The sequence below is a fragment of the Ctenopharyngodon idella genome, chromosome 2 (assembly GCF_019924925.1).
Source record: "Ctenopharyngodon idella isolate HZGC_01 chromosome 2, HZGC01, whole genome shotgun sequence".
Classification (NCBI taxonomy): domain Eukaryota; kingdom Metazoa; phylum Chordata; class Actinopteri; order Cypriniformes; family Xenocyprididae; genus Ctenopharyngodon; species Ctenopharyngodon idella.
The window spans coordinates 6,931,538-6,933,305 of NC_067221.1; the positions used below are offsets into that span (position 1 = coordinate 6,931,538).

Here is a 1,768-nt window from a genome sequence, read left to right on the forward strand (position 1 = left end):
ACTTCAGTTCCTCTGACAATCAAGAACCTGTGTGTGTCTGACTCTGCTGTGTACTACTGTGCTCTGAACCCCACTGTGACTCAAACACACTCAACACTCACACAAAAACTCTGACAGTGCAACAGCATCAATTACACCATTATACAATTTCAATTTGTATTAGAATAATTATTCTTATTCTATGATTTCATTTTTAAAAACCTTTTTATCCATGTATATATATATATATATATATATATATATATATATATATATGGATAAAATATATATGGATATATTCATTTAAATGTTAACACTCAGTTTACATTATCTGATTTACATCAGTTATATTTACATTTGTATCAGTTTTGCCTTACAGTTGGTTTCAACTGATTTCATATTGCTCATACCGTTACAATAATATATATCACCATAAATCTGGTTATTGCCATTAAAATCTAGATTTTGTGAAGATGTATTATGTGCAGAAAGCTATGAAAGACCAGAAGAGGGCGATATACACTCAACATTGACATTTAATGATGTTCATTCTTCTTTAAGGAGTTAAATTATAATGAAGAAAATAATCTTAATGATTAGATGAGCTCTGATAGTCTTACAGCACAGCATTATAGTATGGTTATGGTATATTATGGTTTCATATGTTTTCAGTGTTCATGAACTTATGTAATTTTAATGTTGTTCTCATCCTCTTACACTGACAGATAGGAGGAGCCTGTGGAGATCTGATATAGAGCAAACTAAACTCTTTTTCTTCCTACAGTGCAAACATGACGATCCTTTGTGTTCTGCTTCTGCTATTGTTGATGAAAAGTAAGAGAAATTTACTGATTCTAGACCTTTAATCACATGCTTTCTTGTTTTGTACAATGTTTGGAGTTTCATCTCTTTTTTTATATTGCTTGAAACTGATTTAACTGACTAATGCATCAGCACGATTCTTTCTTTGGGTAAGTTTGATCAAAAGTTTAATGGTTGTCCTGCAGGGGAGACATTTGGACAGTCAATAACACCGCTGGAAAACAAGGTGCTTAAATCTGCAGGAGACGAAGTCACTCTGTCCTGTAAATATGATGGAGCTGTAAGTAACCTGCACTGGTATCGTCAGTATCCGGGATCCAAACCAGAGTTCCTCGCATTCATTTATCCACATGGAGCCACAAGTGACCATCTTCCTCCTCGTCTTTTACCTAAAGTGGATAAAAACAACAATCTTGTGAGCCTGGAGATCTCCTCTGCTGAAGTATCAGACTCTGCTCTGTATTACTGCGCACTGACGCCCACAGTGACAGGAAACTCATCCTCACTGTACAAAAACATCCTCAACAATAAATCTCCTCATAAACTAAAGATTCAGAAAAGGGCCAGTGCATCACAAAACACTTAAAATATCATACAGCAGTTCAGACAGTGGTGGTATAAAGAAAGAAAAGTAGCAGTAATGCATCTAAACATCTCATGGACAAAAGAAGTAATAAAGAAATGCATCAATAAATGCATGAATTGATAAACAGATATGAGAAAGCAAGTGAAAGTGATGTTAAAAATAATAATAAAATAAGCTAATTTGGTAACAGACCTCACAGACAGTCATGTATATGTTATTATTTAATGACGCTAATGATTTTGATATATTCCCTCCAGTAAACAGTAAAAAACACACCAGTAATGATGCAGATGTTCAAATGGACCTGGGATCCACTGCAACCTGCTTAACAAATACAGAAACCACAAAGGTAAAGGGAAGAGCAATTATTCTGAAATATTT

The 1,768-nt window shown here is 34.2% G+C and overlaps 1 gene segment (V, D, J or C); it reads left to right on the top strand.

Moving 5' to 3' along the window:
• Positions 1 to 456: 456 nt before the first annotated feature.
• LOC127501217 (T cell receptor alpha variable 18-like) lies at positions 457 to 1,450 on the top strand. The segment is given in 2 exon segments: positions 457 to 813; positions 987 to 1,450. Coding segments are annotated over 2 exon segments (444 nt in total).
• The last annotated feature ends 318 nt before the right edge of the window (positions 1,451 to 1,768 follow it).